This window comes from Pelodiscus sinensis, chromosome 18, assembly GCF_052426305.1.
Source record: "Pelodiscus sinensis isolate ZL-2025 chromosome 18, ASM5242630v1, whole genome shotgun sequence".
Taxonomy (NCBI): domain Eukaryota; kingdom Metazoa; phylum Chordata; order Testudines; family Trionychidae; genus Pelodiscus; species Pelodiscus sinensis.
In genome coordinates this window covers 28,610,475-28,633,361 of record NC_143069.1, presented here as the reverse complement: position 1 = coordinate 28,633,361, position 22,887 = coordinate 28,610,475, and the positions used below count along the sequence as shown (strand labels likewise).

General features: G+C 51.6%; 1 protein-coding gene across 1 annotated transcript in view; it reads left to right on the top strand.

Moving 5' to 3' along the window:
• Window positions 1–4,175: 4,175 nt before the first annotated feature.
• Window positions 4,176–22,887, top strand: part of LOC102455224 (butyrophilin-like protein 3) — a 30,326-nt gene continuing 11,614 nt past the window's right edge. Inside the window, 5 exon segments of the mRNA XM_089770428.1 lie at window positions 4,176–4,423; window positions 4,874–4,912; window positions 6,218–6,511; window positions 8,899–8,943; window positions 9,554–9,601. Coding sequence (XP_089626554.1) covers window positions 4,393–4,423; window positions 4,874–4,912; window positions 6,218–6,511; window positions 8,899–8,943; window positions 9,554–9,601 — 457 coding nt within the window. The 5' untranslated portion in view covers window positions 4,176–4,392.

Genomic DNA, 22,887 nt, shown 5'->3' with positions numbered 1-22,887 from the left:
GGATCCATGTGAGCAGTTTGGGGCACTGGAGTTCTGCCCTAATATTATTATTATTTCTATTATGTACCATTTGACTGAGCATTTCAAGTAGTGTCCCAAAGAGAGGGGCTATGTGCAGCTGTCATACAGGGATAGCTGGGCTCTTCAGAAGTAAGGTTGCAGTTAGCATCCCTATCATCACTCTTATTTTTACATACCACAAAGTCATTCTAGCAGATATGAAACTTGCTGACCATGTCACCTCACTGTGTACATCTTGTCCTGAGTGCTTGAGGGCAAAGAACTGCGGTGATCTCAAAGAGAAGAGGGTTCATTCTTTTCCAGAGATGTTCCTAGTATTGCTTTGGCTGTGTTTATGCCAACAAATATCGATTCATCCTGTAGAAATCTAGTAAATGACAGCAGGACAGGGTATTACTTAGGGTATATCTACACTAGCCCTCTAGATTGATCTAGGGAGGCTACTGAGGGTGACCGGAATTGCAAATCAAACCCAGGATTTAAATATCCTGCATTTGATTTGCATGTTCCCAGCTGGTTGCCGTTTTAGAAATTGACTAGCCCGAAGTAACTGCCCACATCTACATGCGGCAGGGAAACGGGAGTCCAATTTAAAGCCCTAACTCGAATTAGCTGGTATTCCTCCTGCAATGAGGTTTACCAGCTAATTTGAATTAGGGCCTTTAAATCGGACTCCCGTTTCACTGCCGTGTGTAGACGTGGGCAGTTACTTCGGGCTAGTCAATTTCTAAAAATGGCAACCAGCTGGGAACATGCAAATCAAGTGCAGGATATTTAAATCCCAGGCTTGATTTGCAATTCCGGTTACCCTAATTAGACTCCCTAGATCGATCTAGTGGACTAGTGTAGACATACCCTTAGGCTACATCTACACTGGCATGATTTTCCAGAAATGTTTTTAACAGAAAAGTTTTCTGTTAAAAGCATTTTCGGAAAAGCGTGTCTAGATTGGCAGGACGCTTTTCCGGAAAAGCACTTTTTGCGGAAAAGCGTCCATGGTCAATCTAGACGCGCTTTTCCGCAAAAAAGCCCTGATCGTCATTTTCGCGATCTGGGCTTTTTTGCGGAAAACAGTACTGTTCTGTCTACACTGGCCCTTTTCCGGAACAGTTTTCCGGAAAAAGACTTTTGCCCAAATGGGAGCAGCATAGTTTTTCCGGAAAAGCACTGATGATTTTACATTAGATCGTCAGTGGTTTTCCGGAAATTCAAGCGGCCAGTGTAGACAGCTGGCAAGTTTTTCCGGAAAAGCGGCTGATTTTCCGGAATAACTTGCCAGTGTAGACACAGCCTTAGAGATTTATTCGACATGTGAATTCAGAAGCTGGATTAACTCTCAAGATTATGCACATTGGTTCCCTTTTGACCCAAGCAGTTAGTTAATAATCTAGATCTTGTGAATAGTAAGATTGAGAGGTAAAAGTGATGAGAGACAGTTGCATTCATAGATGCAACCCTGTTTATTTATAAAAGATCTACAAAGTCCTGTTTCCCAGAACACAACAGGAGCCAAACAACAAGAGACACTTTCTTTAATCCCAGCTCCAAGTCTATTTCCAGCCAGCACTCTGCCCAAAAGCTCTCTCTCTCTCTCTAACTGGGGGGAATGTGAAAAAAAAGCCAGACCAAGGGTGGGGAGGAGAAAATTTGAACTGGCTGCCTCAGAGGGGTTGATGTAAGAAGATCATTTTCCCCCGCCTAGATGCCCAATAGAACTGCTCCTGATGCACACACAGCGGTGCTGTCAGAGGGGCATTTTTGGGCTTTAGTCTGGCTGAGCAGAAAACTAACATTGCTGTGATTATCTTAAAGCATCCACGGCCCCAGACAGAAGAGACGACATACGCAGCCATCACTGCGAAGCAGAAGAGACGTCATTAATGGTCCACGAGCTGAAACGCAGGGCTCGTGTGTGCAGCCACATCACAGAACCTCCCCAGATGAGAAGCAACTACAGAAGTTGAGCAGCTAGGAAGTGGAAGACCTTCTTTGGAGCCACAGCTAGGCAATGCTCAGTGACCCGAAGAGCTGACACTGGAGTATTCTCAGGGCGGATGTGACTTGTTTTCCTTGTGGGAGAAAAAGAATTTTTACTTAATAAAATTAGGAAAAATACTCAGACTCTGTATTCCTGCCCTCTGACTCCTCTTACCAACAACTCAGCTCCCAAGTCCTCTCAGCTCTGTCTAGTAATTCCATTGCTAACCCAAAATATCCAAAAATCATGAGGCAGCCCCCCTACCCAAAAAATTCCAATTTACCTCAAGAACGAATGAGATTTTTTTTTTAAGTATGCATTTTGTTTGCTTTTATTTGATGTGCAGTGTCTGAGGTCAGGTCTTTTAGAGGTCAGGTTTTTCAGCTGTTCTTCACAACCAGAAGAGGTAAAAATTTACTCATTTTTAAAATAGTCCAAGATTCTCACATAATCCCGGCACCACGGCCATTGGGCTTTAAGAAAAGCAGGACGTATTATGAGATGCGCTGTGCAATCATGAGACTTGACAACAGTGGCAGGGGCACCTTTGAATTGCCAGGTCTGTTTAATGTCATGTGGGTTTGGAGGGATGTGATGAAACATAAATGTCAGGCAAGAAGTATTGGTGCGCTGGGAAATCCAGCTCCTGCATTTAGGTGTCTCACTAAGAGCCGAATGCCTAGAAAATCTGACTTTGCTCTGAGTTTTCAGATGTGAGGTGCAGGCCCTTCTGCAGATGCAGTCAGCAACTGAGTGAGGGCGCTGGACTGCCCTGCAGACACTGGTGGATTTGAAATCATTCCCTCTTCTACTTTGCTCTGTGTGGCTGAGGAAGGGGCGGGGCGGGGCGGGGGAGGGTTAACTTCCCAGGCCAGCTGTTAACCCACTGCCCGTGACATGCCTGCTCCATTCGTCCCCCCACTCTCCAGCCAGGGACCGCCACACGCTCTCCACTCCACTAGTTACCTGCTCTCTCCATAAGCCACTCAAGTCACACAACAAATCTGTAGAGAAGCTGAGCCCAGGAGTCCTGGCCTCCCCCCACCCCAATCTAACCCATTAGCTCCTTGATAGAACCCATAAGTCTTGTCTCCCAGCCTCCCCCTCCCCACGCTCACATAGACACGGCTCTAGCCACTGTCCCCTACAACTCTCCTAGAGAAATCACTGGAGGAAACCCCCCTAGATTTTCAGCCTGGCCCTGGCTGCTGCCGAAGGGTTAAACTTACAACAGCCAGTCTCCAGCTGTGCTCCTCTGACTCTTGCCTGAACTCCCCAAGCACCCCCTGTCCAGCTGCTGTGTGGTGCTAACTCCAGCCCAGGCGTGAAATGTGCCCAGCCCCCATCCCAGGACAATCTGCTTCTGCCTCAGTTACTCAGCAAAACTTCTGGGCCTTGTGCTCCTGACACATTTCCCTGGGGGCCTTCCGCTGTTTGGCTTCCCCCAGAGGTGCTAACATCTATTCAGGAGATTTTCTCTCTTTCTCACGTCTTTGGACTTTTGCCCTTGATTCCCTAGTCCCACTGATTGCAGCTCCCACCTGCTCAGATGTCACTTCTGGATGATCATTGTCAACTCACTTGTGTTCCTCCCCATCCAGCAGGGCCCTGGTGCCCATTGCTCAGCAGGGAATGCAGAGTCCTTGGAAGCCTGGAGTGGGGAGCGGGAGCAGTCAGGGCAGGAGAGGCAGAAATGGCTGGAGCTGACTGTGGAGGACAGGGTGGGTGGAGACTAACCAGGTGAGGACCAAGGCAGTCCTGTGGTAGGTGTAGATGTTCTTTGGGGTGGAAATTCACCCTTGTGCACCAGTATAAGTCCCCGACCCCATGTATGTTCATCTTGAGCCCTGAAGAATTTTCCCCCAAGGAAGCTGGGTCCTTCTCACCAGGGACTGAAGACCCAAGTGGGGGCAAAAGTTTCAGGCTCCTCCAACATCCCAGGCCACACAGTCACCCGGTGACCTTTCAGCTGTGCGGTTAGCCAGGGTCTGTCTCAGTTCCCAGACAGTGAGATTGGACAGGGGTGATCTATTTAGACTCAAAGCAAACCAGGCCCCTTCCGTTCTCAGTCTCACGTCTCTAAATAGAGACGCTGTGGCCGGAGCACTGAACAGAGATGCTGTGGCGCAGGGCAGGAAACAGGGATGATGATTATCAGGCCCAAGGAGGAGACAGAGCAGGTCAGAGAGAGGCTGCAGTGTCTGTGCTACATCAGCCCTGCGGACCCCAGAGGGCCTGGGAGCAGGGAGAGGGGCTGGCTGGAGCATCCAGACGGGGGCAGATCCGAGCAGAGAGAGACGGGAGCTTCCCTTCGCTGAAGGGCCATAGGGGGAAGTCAGAGCAGGAAGCGACAGCTGAAGCTGCTGGGCTGTTTCCATCCCACCACTGCCCCAATGTTCCTGTCTCTGTGCCTCTTGCTGCCCGGTGAGTATCCAGGAATATCTGGGCTAATTCGTAGCAAGTTGGCAGGCAACAGAACCGAGAGCAGCCCCTGGGCCAGACTCCCAGCATCCTCTGCAGTGGGAGAGAAATGGGAACTAGCGGAAACACCGAGCATGAGAGTTCCTGGATAATGCCCCCAACTGGTGTAAATCAGTGTCATTCCACTGGAGTCAATCCGGGTTTACACCAGCTGAAGATCTGGCCCTCTAGAGAGCTGAAGGGAAAGGCAGCCCCAGCTTAGTCGAGGTCTGTGCGTGCGAGGGATCTGCCCTGCCCCAGATCTACTGTCCTGATGGTTTACGTCTTCCACAAGCAACAGATCAGGGATTTATTTCCCTGACTATTACAGGCAACTTTTGGCCCTGAAGTGGGTCTTCAGAAAAGGGGGGTTTTGTCTCCAGCACTAACCACGCGGCACCTTTCTGTTCCCAGCGCTGAGTCTCAGCAGCCAGGAGATCTGCTCAGCGCCCGGTGAGTCCGTCTGTCTGTCTGTCTCTCCCCAACCTGCCCATGGCATTTGCCCCAGTTGTCCATCCACCTCAGTGCAGTGCCAGCACCAATGACATGCGAAGGCAAACGGGCTGTGTGGGATCTGAGTAGGGATCCAGCCAGGCCTTCCCTGTCCTGCTGGTTCTCAGCTCTGCCCTGACCCCTGGCCAGTGTGCCAGCTGGGTCAGAGAGTCACACCCACTCCTGTCCCACCCCCAGGGCACTGGGGAGGAGCTAATGTCCTGGCTCTGATTGCAAAGGATTTACCTTCCCACCCGCTAGCTCCCAGTTCCTCATGGCTGAAGGTCTCTGCCCTGGAGCTCACCCCCCACATGGACTCAGCCTGCACCTCATCCTAAAGCATCAGCAGCACCATTCTTAGCCTGGGTTAGATAATAGGGTCTGGCCATACCCTCTCAAATGCCACCTGCCTGCCTAGAGCTGAGATGGCATATGGCCCAGGCCAGGGAACTACACCCAGCGACCCTGTGTCCAGCCCCGCACAAGCTGGCTGAGCTGTTTCTTTGCTGCCTAGGCACCAGCAGGGGGCACTGCAGGGGCATGGGAGATATTGATCTGCCCAGCGGCAGCAGCAATTGCCCAGTGAGTTCACAGATGGTCCATCGCTCTGGTTGTTGTCCCTGGAAAAGGGGGATCTGCTCCCTGCTGCTGCAGGACGTTCCCTTAGCCTGGACCTGGAACTGTCCCTGGTGGCTCCTGTGCCAGGGGACAGGGTGGGTGTAACACTGAATCAAACCTGGGATCTCTGGCGCTGAGTGCATGAGCCACTAGTGCTGGAGCTAAAAGCCAGCTGGGTCTCCGCTATGACTGTCATTCTTCTCTCTGAAACTGGTCTAGGGGCCACCAGGTGGGCAGTGAACCACACCCAGCAGGTGTGTGGGCTGCACAGGCACAAGGGCAGGGAGGATGTGAGAGCAGGCGCTGGAGGGGTGAGGGACGGGCACAGCTCCTTGGCTGTTAGCTTCATGTCCATCACCGTACGGGCTGCTCAGGGAGGCTGAAGTGCTGGCCAGTCCTAGACAGCCCCAAATGCCCAAAGGCCAGACTCACTGAGGGGTCGTCTCTCACTTGGCCGTACAGCCCCACCTGGGTCCATGGGTGCCTGCACCAGGGCCCCTTATTCTAGGACACTGCCCAGTGCCAGGCAATGGGAGCCCAGCCTGCCCTGCCCTGAGGCTCTTCTGCTGCCCCAGTGATCCCAGGAAATGAAGCTCCTAGCTCCTGGAGAGAGCTCATCCCTCCATCTGCCTCCATTCTCCTTCCCAGGTGAGCTCCCGGCCCCCACCCTCTACCTGAACCAGATGTCGGCCCAGCCAGGGGACTCCGTGCAGCTTAGGTGCTCTGTGCTCTCCCAATTCCCGGCCACCAGTGTCGTGTTCTGCAAGGATCAGGTGACAGTTTTTTCCCAGAGAGTCTCAGTGGCGAAGGCCACCTACGACTTTGACCACGTGGTGACCAGGGGCAGCTCTGGGAATTATGTCTGTGTCTATGAGACCAAGGACAGCGACAACCGGGTGACCAGATCCCAGCTCAGCCCAGCCCAGCGCCTCAGTGTCACTGGTAAGGAGGTGGGGGGTGCACGCATGTGTATGAGCTCTCTGCTCAGTGTATCCCCCTCTCTGGGGTACAGGAGGGAGAATGGGGTGCTGGTTCTTGGAGGGGGCTGCGGGTTGGGGTGCAACCTTCTTCTGGGTGAAAGTTACCAAAGGTGGCTCCCAGCTGGAAGTTCAGGGGGGCTAAGTCAGGCTTCCTGCGTCCCCTGACTCCACGCCACTTCCAGAAGGGGCCAATGTTCCCTTGGGTGTATTAGGTGGGAGGCATGTGACCCTATACACTGCCCCCTCTCTGCTGGCACCACCCCTCAGCTCTCACTGGCCACAGCTCCCTGTTCCTGGCCAACAAGCACCACCAGTAGACACAAAAAGCCTAGCTATATGACAGAGCTATTGTTACAAGTTATCACAGGGACAATATCTCCGCCAGGACAGGTGCAGTATTTGAGAACTCACTGCTCAAAAGATTAAATTTGAGTGTGAGAGAAATAAAAATGAGGTGCACAGAGCAGTCAAAAGACTACAGTAGCGCACTGGGAAAGAATAACACCACACAGACTGTACGTGCAATGCAGGAAGTGCCAAATAGTGACAACAACAATACAAGTCTGTGTTGAGAAGGGAGTGTAAAAGGGATAGAGTGTGTAATCCAGAAACAGAGGGGGTGCGAGAGAAAGAAAAAGAGAGAGCTGGTTGCTGGGGAAATAGTGCACTGTCTCTTTAAGCAAGGCCCTCACAGGCTATGTTTAGACTGCGGAGGTGGGGGTTGGAAAAAGATACGCAAATTATGTATCCTTTTCGGCTTTTTTTTCGGAAGAGGCTTTTCCGAAATTTGGCCCATCTATGTGGGGCCAAATTTCAGAAAACCCTTCTCTTTTGGAACATCCCTTATTCCTCTCACCAAGAGTAATACAGGGATGCCGAAACAACACATCCACTTTTTTGGAAACTGTTCCAAAAAAGCGGGTGCATTCCCTGGACACAGCAGAGTTTTTCCAGGATACCTCACATAATCCCAGTAGACATAGACACAGTTCAGAGCAGACCTCAGCCCACAGCAGCTCCTAGTCCTCCTGTCCTGTCCCAGGCTGTGGATTTTGGTAGTGCGGTGATGTGCAGATTTGCACCACCAGTAGAAACCAACCCCTAGAGATAACGTACATTTGTAAAAACTTTCCATGGGGGTAGCGACTCCAGCCAGGGCAGGTTGGGCATTTGAGGACTCACCGCTCATATTTACATTTAGGCATAAGAGAGAAAGAACAAGGAGGAAATGCACAGACCAGTCACAAACCTAAACTCACACACTTTGGAAGAAGCAAAAGTAACAACAACCACGAGTGTGTGTTGGGTCGGGAGGTGAGTGTGTGTGCGAGTGAGAGCCAAGGACATACAATGTGTGTGGGTGACAGACATACACAGTGTGTGACAGTGACAGGGATGCGCGTTAGAATCATAGAATACTAGGACTGGAAGGGACCTCGAGAGGCATCGAATCCAGTCCCCTGCCCTCATGGCAGGACCAAATACCATCTAGACCAGCCCTGATAGACATTTATCTAACCTACTCTTAACTATCTCCAGAGATGGGGATTCCACAACCTCCCTTTTTAATCTGTGTTGCCCCTTTAAAATCTGCTGGGTAAGTTTCCTCTGGAGTTCCCTGCCCCCTCAGCTAACCCTTCAGCCAGTGAGTTGTTGCCTCCTCCTTCACTCACTGAGGGTATGTCTACACTACCCCGCTAGTTCGAACTAGTGGGGTAATGTATGCATACCGCACTTGCTAATGAAGCCCGGGATTTGAATTTCCCGGGCTTCATTAGCATAAAGCCGGCTCCGCCATTTTTAAAAGCTGGCTAGTGTGAACCCCGTGCCACGCGGCTACACGCGGCACGGGCTAAATAGTTCGAACTACATAGTTATTCCGAACTATCTGTCCGCCTCGTGGAACGAGGTGTACAGATAGATCGGAATGGCTACGTAGTTCGAACTATCTAGCCCGTGCCGCGTGCCGCCGCGCGGCACGGGGTTCGCACTAGCTGGCTTTTAAAAATGGCGGAGCCAGCTTTATGCTAATGAAGCCCGGGAAATTCAAATCCCGGGCTTCATTAGCAAGTGCGGTATGCCTACATTACCCCGCTAGTTCGAACTAGCGGGGTAGTGTAGACATACCCTGGGTGGGGGGTTGCTCTGGCAGGAGGCACCAGACGCATCATCCCACCTGGGCTCCCAGGTTCTGTCTCCGTGTCGTTAGCTAGTTACGCTTTGTGCTCCAGTCCCTTCCAGCAGCCCTGCCCCCAGCCAGTGGCTGCCAGTGGCTAGTTGTGCAAGGGCAGGGTAGGAGCCTGGACTGGGCCACGGCCTGCTCTCATCTCTTGTGTGTTTGTTGCCTAGGTAATGACTCCAGCAGTGATGCTGTCAAGGGTTCCTCCCCACCAGGTAAATGCTTGTGAAGTGTTTCTGTGTTCTGGGGGCTCTGGGTAGGGAAAGGAGAGTCCTGAGCGGGGCTGCCCCAGTCTGAGTGTGATCGCTGTGATGATGGATGTAAAGAGAACACACCAAACTGGCAACTGGATGGGCTCGTCCAACACAGAACATCCTCCCTCCACAGCATCCCCCCTCCCAGGCTTTGCCCAGCATTGCTGAGCTGGGCAGCATCTCTTCAGGGCAGGAAAGTGGCTCTGTCCGAGGGGGAATCCCAAACCCTTCTGCTGGACAAGTTTCCTCTGGAGTTCCCTGCCCCTCTGCTAACCCGGCAGCCAGTGAGTTATTGCCTCCCCCTGCACTCACTGGGTGGGGGGTTGCTCTGGCAGGAGGCACCAGATGCATCATCCCACCTGGGCTCCCAGGTTCTGTCTCCGTGTCACTAGCTAGTTACGCTCTGTGCTGGCACTGAGTGCCACACACGGCATGTGGGCCAACTTCCAGCAGTCCCTTCCACCATCCCTGCCCCCAGCTAGTGGCTGCCCATGGTTATCTGTGCTAGGGCAGTGTTGGTGCCAGGAGAGGGCCATGGTCTGCTCTGATCTCTTGTGTGTTTGCTGCCTAGGTGTTGATTCCAGCAGCAGCGGTGCTGTGCCGGGTGCATCCCCACCAGGTAAATGTTTCTGAGCATTTCTGTGTTCTGGAGTCTCTGGTTAGGGAAAGGTGAGTCTTGGAATGGGCAAACCTTGGTCTGTGTGATCACCATGGTGATAGATGTAAAGGGAACACACCAGGAAGTAACAAGGTGAAAAAATAGCACATTCTTCCTGCCCCTCTCCCAGACTTTGCCCAGCATGGCTGAGCCGGGTTGTATCTCTGCAGGGCAGGCAAGTGGCTCTTTCCGAGGGGGAATCCCAAACCCTACTGCTGGGCAAGTTTCCTCTGGAGTTCCCTGCCCCTCTGCTAACCCAGCAGCCAGTGAGTTATTGCCTCCTCTGCACTCACTGGTTGGGGGGTTGCTCAGGCAGGAGGCACCAAAGATATTATCTCAGCTGGGCTCCCAGGTTCTGTCTCTATAATTAACTATTTATGCTCTGTACTCCAGTCCCTTTCAGCAGCAGTGACCCCGGCCAGTTATTGCCCATGGTCGGTTGTGCTAGTGTAACCCACATATCTAGTGTGGCTACTGAGCAATGCAAGTGGCACTTAGACAACAGCAACAGTTAAGATCAAGAGACCTCTACAGCATGGGCTGGGAGGCAGCTGGCTTTTAGCTCAGCGGGTAGAGGCTCCTATACTCAGCTCCCAACATCCCAGGTTCAAATCCATCTGGTGGCAGTTACACTAGGGCAGGGTAGGGTCCTGCACTGGGCCACGGCCTGCTTTGATCTCATGTGTGCTTGTTGCCTAGGTGATGACTCCAGGATCAGTGTGTGGTGTTCCTCCTCCCCAGGTAAATACCTATGAAGTTTCTGTGTTGTGGGGGTCTCTAGTTAGGAAGAAGTAGGTCCTGGGCTGGGCAGCCCCAGTCTGAGTGTAATCACCATCCCAATGGATGTAAAGGGAACACATCATGAAGTAACAAGGTGAGGGGTTTGTTAGTCCGAGTTCCCTGGAGCTCTCCCAGGCTTTGCCCAGCATGGCTGAGCTGGGTTGAATTTTTGCAGGTCAGGAAAGTGGCTCTTTCAAACCTGCCATCACCGTAGCCCCTTTAAAAACCACACAATGAGGCTTTTTGGCCCTAAGAGGCTGCCGGCAGTTGCCTGATCTTGCCTCCCTATGCTGGGCCGGAGAGCTCCCCTGCAGAACTCAGTAAGTACTAGGATTTTCACCTTCTGCCCGGGAAAAAATCAAAAAGTACCAAACATTTTAGGTATCTGGTATTTTCTGATTTTTTTTACTGGAAAGGAGGTGAAAATACTGGACTGTCTGGTTCAATACCAGACACCTGGCAACCCTATTCCTCTGGAGTTCCCTGCCCCTCTGCTAACCCGGCAGCCCGTGAGTTGTTGCCTCCTCTTCACTCACTGGGTGGGGGGTTGCTCTGGCAGGAGGCACCAGACGCATCATCCCACCTGGGCTCCCAGGTTCTGTCTCCGTGTCGTTACGCTCTGTGCTCCAGGCCTGGCCCAGAGTGTCACACCCAGCGTGTGGGCAAACCCCTCTGCCAGGAACCTCAGCCCAGCATCAGTGTCCGGTTCCCAGGCAGCAACGGAACCCCAGGGGCTGACCTTAGCAGATCCCAAACCTGGCTATTTACCTCAGGCTCTCCCCACAAAAAGACTTTGCATCAGCAGCAAACCAGCCCACCCTCTCCTCAGGACATAACTGGAGCAAAGGCCTCATGCTGCCTTCTGCCTAGAGGCAGGGGGGGCAGGGGAGGGGAGAGGAGTGGGGAGCTGCCATCCACACTGGGGAGGGGCAACAGGATCTGGGCTGCCTCTGTCACTGGCTCCTGTGAGGCCTTTGCATGGAATCCTGGTGGAGTCTGAGCAAACAGGTGTGAGTGACTCTGTGCTGGGCAAAGGCAGGAGCCTCCCCAACGGCCTCCATCACTTAGGCGTCACTTTGGGGGAACGTGCCCCCTGCAGCATGGTCCCCCCTGAGAGCGAAGCCTCCAGGAGCTCACATGGGGTCCCCATTTTACAGCAGCTGCTCTGTGCCTAGTGCAGGGCCACATGCTGCTTTGCATACAGCCATCACATCTCTTCCCATATTGCAGGGCCGGCCATGTCCCCCATCATCTGTGCAGCCTGCTGCAGCCTGGTCCTGCTGCTCCTGGTGTCTGCGCCCGTCATCACCTTCGTGCTGGAGGAACAGGGGCTACCTGAGCCTGTGGGGCTAAAAGGGGCTCCTGGGGAGAGCACCAGCATTTTGGAGGGGGAAGACAATGGGGGATCCCCATTGAGCAGCTGTGAGCAAGAGGGAAGGCAGGAAAAGAGGGGGCAGGGGAGGTACCAGAGCCCAGCTCTGAGCTGGGTGTTGGGGAGACACCATTGGTAAGTGAAGCACAATAGGCCCCTGCAGTGACATTCTTTGCCCAGGTAACTCCACCGGCCTCCTTCCCCGTCCTTTCCCCACCAAAGACTTTGTCAGTCACGGACCAGGGTTGCCAAATTTCTACTGGACAAAAACCAGACACCCAAGACCTCGCCTTGTCTCACCTTGCCCCCAAGGCCCAAGGGTGGGCAATAAGCAGACAGCCGTCAGGACATGGTTTGCCAGCGCTAGCCCACAGTGAGTCACTGGTGCTTTATCTGTCTCGGCAGCCACAGATACAGCCTCTTGCTGCTCCCTTTGGCAACCCCCTGCCCTGCAGCCCTCTGCTCATTGCCAGCCAGGCCAGGGCCACGCTGAGCTCTGTCAGAGCTGAGATCTGCCATGATCTGTGCCAGCCAGACAGTCCAGCCCAGAGCCTTCCTTCTGCACTAACCAAACAATCCCTCCTGCCGAGGAGCCGCCTGGCTAGAAGATAAGGCCGGGCTCCTGCTTAAGGCACCAGGGTGGATCTTCTGGGAGACTGAGATTCTAGTCCCAGCTCCACTTCAGAGTCCTTGGGCCTGTCACCTCCTCTCCCTGAGCCTCAGCTCCCATCTGTGAAATGGGGCCAATCGTTCTGCCTCATGTCAGGGGAGAAGTTCCAAAGCTCCTAAGGGATTTAGGAGCCCAGGAGTGTGACTGGGCTGTGCGCCTACTGCCTGGTGCTTTTGAAAATCCCCTCCTCCCATAGACAACTCCTCTGAGCAGGGGCTGCCTCTCTCTAAGGGCTTGTCTGCTCAGGGAAATTAACCAGCAGAACGGCACTGTAAATAATCCCTGCAGCTCTCTCGGGATAACTCCTCCAGGGGACACCTCTGTTCCGGAATTAGAGAGCCTGGGTCAGGATTAATTCTCACCATTTTCACCATGAGGTAAACTAGAGAAAGTCCGTCATGCACTGGAGTGAGAGAATCCCCAAGGGAGAGCTGCAGGGATTATTTACATTATAGACCAGAGGAGTTCTGTTCAAGGGCAGCAGTTATCACTGGCATGGGAAAATGTTGCCTTCCCAAAATGCGGCCCTCCTGGTGTTCTTGGGGCTGCACCACCCACCCAACTCACCAGCACTTTGGGGCATCTGGGGCTACGCCACCCGCTTGGCTCTCTGACACTCTGGGGATGGCTGGGCCTGTGCCACCCACCAACCCATCTGGGGGCAGGAGTCTGGAGTCACACGGCCCAGCAACCCTGCTGGGGTTGGGAAGCAAGGACCAGCATCCACAATGTAGAAAGGGTGTAGAAAGGGTGGGGCTCCAGGTGGAAGGGGTGGGGCTGGGGTTCTGCCTCCCTAACCCAGGGGTTCACCTATTGCCCATGGTTTCCCAGGCAGATAAACCGTTAGTGTCTGTGCAGCACCCAGTGCAGAAGGGCCTGACGTTGGCTGCTGCCCAGGGGCTGCTGTGACGTATAATCCCAGTGAACTGCAGAGGGGGCTGGGTGGACAGGAGCTAAGGACCAGGGTACAGGGGAGGTCTCTGTTTCTGATTTGTTATTCTGTGCTGAATAAACTGTAAAGTCAGTGGCTTGGCCACACCCTGGTTCATTCTGAATTTATTCCAGAGCCTAAATAGCCAATATCAGATGATTTATCACTCTAAGCCAACAATAACACAGCACGGGGGGAATGTTACACACGACACCTGTCTCTGGGAAGCCCCTCATGCAGCCTTGTTACATTCCCCTGACACAAAAGGAAGCTCCACAAGTTAAACCCCTAACGTCATCTTTTATAACTTACCAATTAGTAGGTACAAGGTGCTGTGTGTGTTGTCTGAAATGTGCTTTAATTTATCAGTTTTCTACTTTGTTTCTCTAGTACCCTGGTGTACCCCTTACCTCTCTGTTCTGACACATGTACCAAAAGGCCTAATGACACCTCCTAGGTCTGTACTAGGCTGGAACAATCAGATGTCCTGCCCTCTTCCTTTGTCATTCCCGTACCTGACCTCTCAGAGTAATCCCATAGCTGTTGTTGTGATAAAACACTCACATGTCCTGGTCCTGACCGTTTTCCTATGTATAAGCCAGAGCTTGCTTCAACAAACACAAGAGATGTGCTTAGATACTTAGCACAAGGGAACAGGACTAGAAGAAAAGGTTTAGGCCAGCATAGGCTACATAATTGCTCTAATATTTGTGCTTAATATCATTTATGCTTAAACATATAATGTGTGTCTAGACTACACTTCTCTGTTGACAGAGAGATGTAGATTAGGCATGTCAAAATTGCTAATGAAGCCGGGATTTAAATATCCTGCGCTTCATTAGCATAAACACGGCCACTGCTTTTTTTTGAAACTGAGCTTTTTTGAAAAAAAAGGCAGTCTAGACATGGATCTGTCAAAAATAAAGCCTTTTTCGACAGATCCTGTAAACCACATTTTTTGCACACGTGTTCTTGCGCAAGTAAATTTACAGTAAAGCGTCGGAAAACAGGGCTTCTTGCGCAAGAGTTATTCTTCTCCCCACGAGGAATAAGCCCTCTTGTGCAAGAGCTCTTCCACAAGAAGGCTATGTAGACAGGCAACAGGGGTTTCTTGTGTAAGAAAGCCCTATGGCTAAAATGACTATCAGATCTTTCTTGCAGAAGAGAGCATCCACACTGACATGGACGCTCTTGTACAAAAGCACGTGGCAGTGTGGACGCTCTCTTGTGGAAGACCTTTTGCACAAGAACTCTTAAGCAAAACAGTTCTTGCACAAGAAACCTGCAGTGTAGATGTAGTGTTTTTGCAGCAGAAAATATGCTAATGAGGGATTCATTAGCATAAGTTGTGCTCTCATTTGCATAAATTCTGCTGATCCGTTGTTGTGCTAGGGGTTTTTGCACAAATACAAGCAGTGTGGATGTTTCCATTTTGTGCAAAAACCTCTTTTTGCACAAGATAGGTATACCTCCTTTTTTGAGGCATAAGGATCTTGTGCAAAAAGGGGGTTTTGCGCAAAAAGAAAAAATCCACATTGCTTGTTTTTGCGCAAAAATCCCTAGCGCAAAAATGGATCTGCAGACAATATGCAAATGAGATCACAACTTATGCTAATGAATCCCTCATTAGCATATATTCTGCTGCAAAAGCTTGTAGTGTAGACATAGCCAAAGTGGGGATAATACATATAGCCAGCATGTATTTGTCAACTACTGGGGTATTCTTCTGTCTCCATTAGATGCTTGAGATTCATACATTAAACTGTGAGCTCTTTGGGGCATGAGTTGCCATTTGCTCTGGGTTTGTCTAAACCAACATTTCTTAGGGGCTGTGTCTAGACTGGCAAGTTTTTCCACGAAATCATCTGTCTACACTGGCCGCTTGAATTTCCTCAAAAGCACTGATGATCTCATGTAAGATTGTCAGTGCTTTTGCAGAAATACTATGCTGCTCCCGTTTGGGCAAAAGTATTTTTCCGAAAAACTTTTGCGCAAAAGAGCCAATGTAGACAGCAGAGATATGTTTTCTGCAAAAAAGCCCCGATCGCAAAAGCGCGTCTAGATTGGCCACAGACGCTTTTCCACAAACAGTGCTTTCGCGGAAAAGCATCCGTGCCAATCTAGACGTGCTTTTCTGAAAATGCTTTTAACGGAAAATTTTCCGTTAAAAGCATTTCCAGAAAATCATGCCAGTGTAGATGTAGCCAAAGTGTGTTTGCACAGCACACAGGTGTGTGGAGGAGAACAGAGTTCAAAATGGCTGCCCTTAAAAGGGCAATGCCTGAACAGAGTTCAAAATGGCCGCCCTTAAAAGGGCAATGCTTGCTCTACTGATAAAAGGGCAAACTGTTTGGGGTTTTTTGCTTAACTTTTTTCCCCCGTTCTTTTTTGTTTGTTTGTTTTGCTCAACAACTTTTCCCTGGGGGATAGGGGGTTTGGTCAACAACTTTTCCTTTGGGAATGGCCATCCTTAAAGAGGCAAGCCTCCTTTTCTATTCTCAACAGAAAAATCCTTGGAGTTCCCCATTAAAAAAAATATTGTTTGGTATTCCTCGGGCTTAAAAAGTTTAAGAAACACTGGTCTACACTATGGGGGTTTTCCGGGATATCAGATACCCCAGAAGTATCCCAGAAAAACCCCGCCGCATCCAGAGAACACATCTGCTCTTCCGCTTTTTTTTGCAGAAGAGCACACATGCCCTTTCAGGGAACCCTGTATTCCTCATTTCATGAGGAATAATGGCTCCTCCAAAAGAGGAGGCTTTTCTCTCATTTGGCCCCATCTACATGGGGCCAAATATCAGAAAAGCCTCTTCCAAAAAAAAATCAGAAAAAGTTACATAGCTTCTTCCTATAAAAGAGTGTTGTTTAGACATAGCCTCTGTTTGTACAGAGCCCAGCACAGTGGGGTTTTGACCCAGCCTAGCATAATAGAAAGGTTCCATCTCCTGCTAATTATTTGGGTTTCTCTCTGTTTACTTTAATTAGTGTTTATTTCCTTCTTGCTGTAAAGTTCCCGTCAGAAGACTCACAGGATGACTGGCCAGAGCGCAGGGACTAGTACTGATCTGTGAGTGGGGGGAGGGGGTGGGAGGCATTTCCCACCACTGATGCTACTTCTACACTGCAGAGTGGGAATGTGGCTGCTCGTCCGAAATTTTTTTTTGGAAGAGCAGACACACTTTTTTGGCATCCCCATAAACCTCGTTTTACGAGGAAGAAGGGATGTCCTGAAAAAGGGTTTTTTTCTGACATTTGGCCCAGTGTAGATGGTCCAAATGTCGGAAAAGCCTCTTCCAAAAAACTAAGAGGAAAAAGCTTCGCAAATTGTGGTTCGCAATTTGCGTAGCTTTTTCTGGAAGAACAGTGTAGTGTAGACAAAGCCTGAAAGAGTACATGCCCCCTTGGATATCTCATGTACGCAGAAGGCCTTCAGCAATATGCACTTAGCTACATTTCACACTTGGGAACGTCCGTGGTGACCAAGCCCCTGAGTAGAAGTAAGAATATTGAAAAAAATACATAAATCAGTGCTGACATTGCATGTGGGATAAAAACCCACAGGAAAATGATTTTAAAATCCAGTGTGTTCACCCTGCTGGCTCTGCTCTTACTCTCTGCATCCTAGGTGGGCTGGGCCTCCGCTCCCTGACATTTCCTGACATTTCAAGTCCAAGGCCCCAGGTTTCTGCTCAAGGCACAGGCACTGGGATGGGCCGCCTTCCCTCCAGAAGCACATTCGAGGTGTGTTCACTGCTGTGACTGACTCTGCTCCCTCTCGTCCTGCTCTGGCCAGGAGGCTGTGAGCCCCTATGACACCTGAGAGGAGCCTGAAATTGCTTTTCTGGAGTCAGATATGGATGGGGTCAGGTTTACATGGGCCCGGAGGGACACTTGCTCTCCAGGCTGTGTGCTGGGCAGACCCCATGGCTACGTCTAGACTGGCATGATTTTCCGCAAATGCTTTTAACAGAAAAGTTTTCCGTTAAAAGCATTTGCAGAAAAGAGCATCTAGATTGGCACGGACGCTTTTCCACAAAAGTACTCTAGACGCGCTTTTGCGCAAAAAAGCCCCGATCGCCATTTACGCGATCGGGGCTTTTTTGCACAAAACAAGGCTGAGCTGTCAACACTGGCCCTTTTGTGCAAAAACGTTTTGCCCGAATGGGAGCAGCATAGTATTTCCGCAAGAAGCACTGATTTCTTACATGAGATTGTCAGTGTTCTTGTGGAAATTCAAGCGGCCAGTGTAGACAGCTGTCAAGTTTTTCCGCAAAAGCAGATGATTTTGCGGAAAAACTTGCCAGTCTAGACACAGCCCAGGTGATAGAAATCCCAGGGCTCCTGCTGGCTGAGTCTCAGAGGCAGACAAGATCCTGCAGGAGCCTCACTTATGTAATCCTGCCAGCCCGGCTGGCTTCCTGCCCTCTGCAGCGACGGGAACAGGAATTAGGTTTCTGTGGGGTTGACAGGCCAGAAACTAGCAGCCTTCTCCCTCTAGCCGGATGTAACTCCACAGTGCCTAGTTCAGTAGCTGCATCCTGCCCAACCAGGCTGCCCAAATGGGAAGCAGATAAAAAGTGTTCGCAGAGCGTACTCCTTAGTTTATGAAGAAACCAGTGCTGTGGCCTGGCAGATCCTGCCTACAAACTCTCCCACTGACCCCTAGTACAAGCCCTTGTACACATGATCACAATGATTCCTCCTTAGAAGTCGCTGGTGCTGTCCTGCCCTGCGCCTCCTGTCCCACATTCATGTCACTTGGCACTGAACCTTAGACCCTGGGGATGCTGTTTTCAATGCGTGGCACAGCCTGCTAATGCCCGACAGGCGGGGACAGGAAGGGCAGCTTGGTGGTGGGGAAAGAGGATGGGGTGGGAGTGGGGAGCAACTCTCAGGGCTGCACTGCAGAGGGTCTCCTGGGTGAAGGGAGGATGAACAGAACCCGCTGGTGACATGTAAATCCCTCCCTGAGTCTCTGCAGGTAACTAACACCTGCGCGGATTATACCTCTGCTGTCACACCCAGGTTAATGTGTGACAGGTGCCCAGGCGCTTTCACTTCCCCCGGTCGGAGTTCACACACAGTGCTGGGACTCATTTCCCCACCTGCCCCAGCACGTCCATTCAATGCCTTGGGTGCTCAACGTCTTGCAGGACCCTAGACTCACTTCATGGAATCTCCTGGGACATGCTGAATCCTTCAGGTAGGTTCCTCTGCATTATTAATCCCTTTTCATCACTCTCAGGGGCTGCTCCTGCCCTCTGGGAGCTCGTCCTCCTGTTCCCACCTCCCATCAGCGCTGGGCAACAGCTTCCCATCGGCGTTCACAAAGCCACCAGTTTGTCCTCCTCAAACTCCCTCCTCAGAGCCCCCCTCTGCCATGGGGCCTGTGGACCACTTGTTGCTAGGAGACCCTTCTGGGATGGGAAAGGCCTGAAATTAAATCCCTGTCCCCAAATCAGACACAGGGAATCAGACCTGGTGAGTGCTTCAGCCAAGCACTTCTGGAATCACAGGCCACACGCCCACACCCTCTGTCTCTGTCACCGGCTCCTGGCTGTCTTTAGTTCAGCATTTGGACTGATAGGCATGGTCAGAGCAGTTAGCCCTTCATGTTTCTCTGTCCTGTTGTGGATCTGACCCATAATGCCTATGGAAAGCCAATGGGACTTAGGTGCTTTTTCAGTGTTTTACTTTGTGTTTTTAGACTGAACACAAGCCCTGTAAAGACGCTGGGGATCAAGGCTGGTCAAGAATATTCAACTGATAATGTTTGTCATGAAAAATGGTTTTGAAAAGGTATAGGGACACTTTCCCCAAAATCTTCATTTCCATTCAAACTTGTCAGTAAAACGATTCACGGCCAAAAAGTGCTCATTTTGATTCTAGCCTGAGGGAATCAAAATGAGAAATGTTTGGAACATATGGCGAAAAAGACCAAGAACTGAACTTAAAATGATTAATCAACAATTATTATGGTCGCATTAAATGGAGTTTCCCTCCTTTTTAAAATCCTTGCATTATTCACAATAAACACGCGTTAGATCCCATATTAGAAGTTTTCAGAAATGAAAGAAAAGAATTTTTTTTGTAAGAAAAAAGATCCCCACTGTCGCCAGGCTCCCAGAATGCCCAGCTCCTGCTGTGCTCCAGCCCTATGGCTCTCAGAGCCCTGCCTTACACAAGGGCGCACCGGTAATAGCAGGGCCCACACACCCAGGCTCAGCTTTTGCTCTGAGGCTGGGCTGGAGACACACTGATATCAGAGGGTATGTCTACACTACAAAGTTAATTCGAACGAACGTCCGTTCGTTCGAATTAACTTTGATAGGCGCTACACTAGCGCTCCGCTAGTTCGAACTTAATTCGAACTAGCGGAGCGCTTAGTTTGAACTAGGTAAACCTCATTGTACGAGGACTAAGCCTAGTTCGAACTTACTAGTTTGAATTAAGGGGAGTGTAGCCCCTTAATTCGAATTAGTGGGAGGCTAGCCCTCCCCAGGTTTCCCTGGTGGCCACTCTGGCCAACACCAGGGAAACTCTATTGCCCCCCTCCCGGCCCCAGACCCCTTAAAGGGGCACGGGCTGGCTACGATGCCCGTGCCAGGTGCAAGCCTGCCAGAACCTAGCCAGCAGACCCTGCACCTGGCACAGCACAGAGCCACCCCCCCGATGTCCCCCAGCCCACCCCCTCTTCCTGGGACCAGGCTGGCGGCTCCCAGGAGCTTGCCCGGGACCGCAAGAGGCGGGCACCCGCCTGGGCTAGTGCGGACATCGGGACCTCGTCCACGACCTCCGCACTAGGCACAGGAAAGGTGCCGTTTAGGGCAGGAGAGCTGCCAGCCTGGCCACCCAGGAGCAGGTGTGCATGAAAATCAAGGTGGTCCACTGAGACCCCTGACCCTGAGCCCTGAGCTTACAATGGCCGTACTGGGTCAGACCAAAGGTCCATCTAGCCTAGTAGCCTGTCTGTCAACAGTGGCCAACCCTAGGCACCCTGGAGGGGATGGACCGAAGACAGTGACCAAGCCATTTGTCTCGTGCCATCCCTCTCCAGCCTTCCACAAACATTGGGCAGGGACACCATTCCTACCCCCTGGCTAATACCACTCCATGGACCCAACCTCCATCACTTGATCTCACTTCTCTTTAAACTCTGTTCTAGTTGTAGCCTTCACAGCCTCCTGCAGCAAGGATATCCACAGGCTGACTCTTTGCTTTGTGAAGAACAACTTTCTGTTACTAGTTTGAAGCCTGCTACCCATTCCTTTCCTTTGGTGTCCTCTAGTCCTTCTATTATGGGAACTAATGAAGAACTTTTCTTGATGCACCCTCTCCATCCCACTCATGCTTTTATAGACCTCTATCCTATTCCCCCTCAGTCTCCTCTTTTCTAAACTGAAAAGTCCCAGTCTCTTGAGCCTCTCTTCATATGGGACCTCTTCCAAACCTCTGATCATTTTAGTTGCCCTCCCCTCTCCCACCCTCTCTCTTCCCCTCTCCCACCTCCTTTTCCCAGTCTCCCCGAGTTTTGTTCAATAAAGAGAGATTCTATTTTTGACCACACGTTTTCTTTATTTTGTACATCAGGAAGGGGGGCTAGGGAAGGGTAAGTGGAAGGAGGTGAGGGAGGAATGGGGTACGAGCCCCCGATGGGGAGAACTGGGCTGGCTCTGCGGGCTTCTGGGGGTGGAAGCTCTCCTGCAGCCCCCCAATTGCGCCCTCTCCCCAGATGGCAGCCTGCAGCAAGTGCAGCCGGTCTGATGGCCGAGTGCTGTGATTTGCCCAGTGTGGGCACTCAGGGCACTCCAAGCCAGGACTGCTTTGCAAGCAGGGCACCCCTGAGAACTGTCTGTCCGGGGTGGGGGTCGGGTCCCTTTAAGCACAGCCCTCGGCTAGCCTGAGACAGCAGCTCCACGCTCTGAGTCCTCATTTGATGCCCTGCCGGCACTACTTCCGGCCATCCTTAACCCCAGTTCAGGGTCCACTTAATGTGGACCTGCTATTTTGAATTAGCAAAATGCTAATTCGAGCTAGTTTTTAGGTCTAGATGCACGAGTTCGAATTAGCTTAGTTCGAATTACTTAATTAGAACTAAGTTAGTTTGAATTAGCGCTGTAGTGTAGACGTACCCTAATTTACAGAGGCTCCTCCTGTCATGTCATCGGCCCCAGACCTGTGCCGCAAAGCCACAGTATGATCTGGGAACACACTAACTGTGCTAGCAACTCAATGGACATCATCATCTGGCATCCCACTTTGCAGAGGCCTGGATGCAATTGGAGCTGCCAAATGGGAACGAAAGAGGGAGAAAGATGTTGTCAGGGTTGCAGAACTGACTTTTGCTGGAGATGCTCTTCGCAATGGCAGCGTGAAACCTGATCAGGGGAAGGTTTCTGCAAGAATGGCGCTGGGGTACTGGGGAGATGCTCTGCCTGGGAGCAGAGGGGGGTCGGGTTAGATGATGGGTGGGGCGTGTTCCCTGCACTGCCAGCCCCTCACGCAGGCTGGGGGGTGTTAACCATCCCTGCTCTCTCCTGACAGGTCCCTGCCCCGGGTGTTCCCATGGCAACGCGATGGCAGCTCTGTGTGTGCAGCCTGGGGCTCCTCCTCCTGGTGCTGTGTGCTCTCGCTGGTAACATTTGAATCCCCATTATGTCTCTCCCTGTCCCCTGCCGGGTGGAGAAGGGGGAGCTGGGGCCCAACAAGCTCCCCTGTATCCAGTCTCTTCACCTCTGCAGAGTAAAAGGGGCCAGGCCCTGCAACTGAGGGGCAGGGATGGTGTTAGGGTGACCAGGGCGTGTCCTAGCTTTGGGTGTCAGGATTTGGGGATCTCGCAGCAAGTAACCCAACTCCTGCTGCCCCTGGGAGAGTCTCCCAGAGCCCCCGGTACTGACTCCTTCCTGTCCTGCCATGGCACCCAAAGGCCCCGCACTGCTAGAACTGACCCCCACCCCCAGGACCTGGATTCTCATAGCCCGCAGGACTGAGATCTTCCCAGCTTCCTGAGAAATGTGGGTGCCCCGGTCCCATTGGGATGGATGGGAGCTGCAGCATCCCCAACCCTGAGCCTTCCAGCAGCACGAGGCTCGCCTCAAAAATCAGATCAGCAAATTTTTTTAAAAAAAAAATCCTTTTTTTTCTTTTAGCTTTTTTTTGAGCCTTATGTTCTTATTTCCTGGCTTTTCTCTGCAGCCCTAAGAGCTAGACTGGTGCATAATCACATGCCTCCAGGAGCTGGGGCTTTCTGAAAAACTCTTAGTAACACAGACAGGGCCACCCCAGTAGGTGTGTGGGGTCTGGGACAACACCTGCCTTTTCCCAGGTCCTTCCCCCATTGCACACCTTCCCCAAGTCCCTGTCCCCACCTCTCCTCCCATTCCATCCCTTTCCAGACCCCACTTCTTTTTGGCTTCTGCTCCCTCTCCCAAGCGACATTGGGAGCTGTTGGGTTTGGATAGAGCAGAGCGGGACAAGCTGGTACCCGGCGG